Source organism: Amphimedon queenslandica, unplaced genomic scaffold (assembly GCF_000090795.2).
Source record: "Amphimedon queenslandica unplaced genomic scaffold, v1.1 AMPQUscaffold_11303, whole genome shotgun sequence".
NCBI classification, from domain to species: Eukaryota; Metazoa; Porifera; class Demospongiae; order Haplosclerida; family Niphatidae; genus Amphimedon; species Amphimedon queenslandica.
The window spans coordinates 4,693-8,333 of record NW_003548454.1 but is presented as its reverse complement, the minus strand read 5'-3'; the positions used below and the strand labels follow the sequence as shown (position 1 = coordinate 8,333).

The 3,641-nt window shown below is 33.3% G+C and overlaps 1 protein-coding gene across 1 annotated transcript; it reads left to right on the top strand.

The window, feature by feature from the left end:
• Positions 1-382: 382 nt before the first annotated feature.
• On the top strand, positions 383-2,104 carry LOC109589452 (uncharacterized). Its single transcript, XM_020005537.1, has 6 exons — positions 383-428; positions 830-954; positions 1,306-1,436; positions 1,579-1,657; positions 1,706-1,766; positions 1,962-2,104. The coding sequence occupies exons 3-6, from the start codon at positions 1,351-1,353 to the stop codon at positions 2,102-2,104; spliced, it is 369 nt and encodes a 122-aa protein (XP_019861096.1). The 5' UTR covers positions 383-428; positions 830-954; positions 1,306-1,350.
• Positions 2,105-3,641: the final 1,537 nt, after the last annotated feature.

Genomic DNA, 3,641 nt, shown 5'->3' with positions numbered 1-3,641 from the left:
CATGTCTGGCTGGATAAAACGTATCACTCTTGGAGTTACTATTCATTATGACAGGAGGAAGAAAGGAGGAGAAAAGAGTAGGAAAAAACCTAGTCTCGTCCTCCAAAAAAGCTTTAGTTAAATTGAGTAAACAAAGAGAGTTAATTTTATGATGTTATGTAGGCGTGGTGTAAAGTGCACAAATTAAAAATGGCGGACTTTATGTCCAGCAAATACTAATCAGAATCTAAAGTTTTAAGGCTAAAACTCATCCTAGAAATTTTGTGATACGTATCATTGTTTATAAAATGTTGTGACATGTTTATACATTGTAGAAGAAGACCTAGTGGAATAGAATTTACTGAAGAGGCTAATTGTATTAATTGTAATGCCGGACTGAAATCTTTTACTGGAAGTGAGTAAGATTCCTGCAGATGTACAGGCTAAAGGTGAGATTAGTTTTTTTTAGATTTTTTGAAGTGTATCAAGTTATGGTTTTGTTTGTTTTTGATTTTTTCATTTTGTAACGTGTGCATGCGGAGCCTGAATTACATTCAAACAATGTTTAGACATTGTGCCTGAATATTGCTCAAATTGATCTGCCATTTATGACAGTTTCCCACAGGATATTGGCATAGTCCTCATGCATCCTCAGGCTCTTGTCCCAGTACTTTAGTACAGGGTATTTAGCCAAAAAATCACAAAGAAGGAATTCTCTATTTTTATAATTTTATAATTCTCTATTTTGTTATGTAGAAAGTTTGAGCTTATTCTGATCAAATTTGGATTTTTTACGAATTTTTAAAGTTGCTCAAAAATTGTGCCGAATTAAGTGTCCTTTTATTTTTAGGTGGTCCTCTTAGTATCAGTGGAGAGGTAGCTCATGCCTTCAATCTCAGTGGACTGAGGGAAGTGTGTATTAGGAGAGTGGATAAAGATGAAGTGACACTTGATTTGGTTGAATTCAGATTTAAAGCGAGTCATGAGCATAAATTTTATCAGATTTCACTTAAATTTTCTACGCAACATAAGTACGTGTACATTATGCATCAGGAAAAGTAATTAAAAAAAGAATTCTCACTTTTTCATTTTTTGTGAAATTTGGCCATATGGCCCTGTACTCTAGTACAGGGACTTTGGCTTGATTTTTGAACAACTTAAATAATTTGTAACAAATTCAAATTTTATCAAATTTAAGACTTACAATTTTTACACAACATAAGTACATGTGTTACGTACATGTATGACTATAATATACATGTGGAGGTTTACCAATTCACTGGTATATACTGTACATATATTCTCTTAACTCTTATTGACTCACAGATTGATAAAGGAGTGTACATATCAAGGAAGCTATTGTTTGCTGGTATGCTGTTGAGAGTCAGTGGATTGTGGACTAAAGGGGAAACTGTCAAGTGTGGAGTGCATGGTGACTGGCTCTACCAGTGTGAGAGGTTCATTAATAGTTATGATTGTTTTTGTGTGTATGTACATATGTACATTACACACTGTTACTTTTGTAGACCTGTTTGATGCATGGCATTATTTTTTTACATGTACATGTACATATACAATTACAATTTTACATGTCTGTAGATTGTGTTTAGATCAGCCTCATTGCAATTCTTCCTATTCATGCAAGTCAGTTCAGAGATATGGGAGTTTGATCCCAATGGTTAGTTACTGTATCCTCATTGTGCTAGTACATATTACTAGTGTTTAGGTGATACTTACTTTGATGAAGCAGTTGATGGTTTTTGAAGGTTCTCTTCTCCATTTGGAAGGTACAGTACATGCAGTGGGTGTATTGATGGACTCATTCATTGCACATGAACATTCTCCTATTATGTTGTACATGTTCTAATCACTGTATTCCATGAGTTTTGCTTTAAGCATAAAAACATAATCACATTCTTTCTACAAATAAATGTATAATTCTTTCTCTTTGGCTCTGTCTCTCCCCTCTCTCCCTTTTTTAGGTGTGATTCCATTTATAAACTCCGTAAAAGGTGTGAGACCATTGATTGAGAGTTACAGGACTCACAACAGTTCAAGGACTTCTACCAGTTTACGTTTAATTTTGCCAAAAACTCAGGCTGAAAGGACTAGGCTAGTGACATAATATTATACATGTACATGTACATGTAGGATCATGTTTGCTAAACTTGCCACACAATGATTTCAATGTACACGTGTTGATGGGGGAATTTTGCAAGTGATGCTACTAAAATTTGAGAGTACATGTACATGTATAGTTTAATGTATATTGTATGAATTGATTAAAATCTTTTGTGCTTTTTATTTCTCTACAGATCTTGAGATGACCATTGCCTACTGGATTCTTATTTTTATTGGTCACTTCAAATTTTTGGACTTGTGGTGTGAATTTTTAAGAGTAAACAATACTTGTAATTACATGTAAAGGTTACATTTCATCTCTCTCTTTCTCAGTCTCATTATAAAAAAACTGGCAATACCCAATGATACTTGGAACCTTCTGCTAGAGTTTTCTAACAGGATTGATGCACCATGAGCAATTATGATGAAGATGGTAGGTCTATACTGTATAAGTTGTAATGTCCTCCTCTTTAAATAATTTGTATTTTGTACAGCACTTTAATGTATGGCAGCTTTATTTCTTTGTAAATTTTTTGATGATTTTATAAATGTACATTTACAGCACTTTACTATGAACATGTACATGTACATTAATGATTGTATGGTGGGTTTATTATTCATAGGTCAGTCTACACTCTAACTATATACATGTACAAATCCCTCGGTTCTTCTTTGTGTCTGATCCAGCACTACTGGAGATACTGAGAAATATATTGGGTATCTGAAAAATACCCAAGGCTATAGCCCATGGTTTTTTCCAAAAAATGGCTCCGAAATCACTCTAAATTTTTATTACATTTTCTGATATATATTGATGTCCTTATGCTGTGTAGAAAGTTTGAGGTAATTCCAACTTCAATTTTTTAAGTTATGGCCATTTTAAGAAAAGGCCAAAATTCTGAAAATTACCCAAGGCTATTATAGCCCATGGTTTTTTCCAAAAAATGGTTCAAAATCACCCCAAATTTTTATTACATTATCTGATACATATTGATGTCCTTATGCTGTGTAGAAAGTTTGAGGTAATTCCAACTTCAATTTTTTAAGTTATGGCCATTTTAAGAAAACGCCAAAATTCTGAAAATTACCCAAGGCTATTATAGCCCATGGTTTTTTCCAAAAAATGGTTCAAAATCACCCCAAATTTTTATTACATTATCTGATACATATTGATGTCCTTATGCTGTGTAGAAAGTTTGAAATGATTCTGACTTCAATTTTTCAAGTTACGGCCATTTTAAGAAAACGCCAAAAATCTGAAAAATGCCCAAGGCTATAGTCCATGGTTTTATCCAATAAATGGCTCCAAAATCACCCCAAATTTTTATTACATTTACTGATACATATTGATGTCCTTGTTCCGTGTAGAAAGTTTGAAATGATTCCGACTTCAATTTTTCAAGTTACGGCCATTGTAAGAAAACGCCAAAAATCTGAAAAATGCCCAAGGCTATAGTCCATGGTTTTATCCAATAAATGGCTCCAAAATCACCCCAAATTTTTATTACATTTACTGATACATATTGATGTCCTTATGCTGT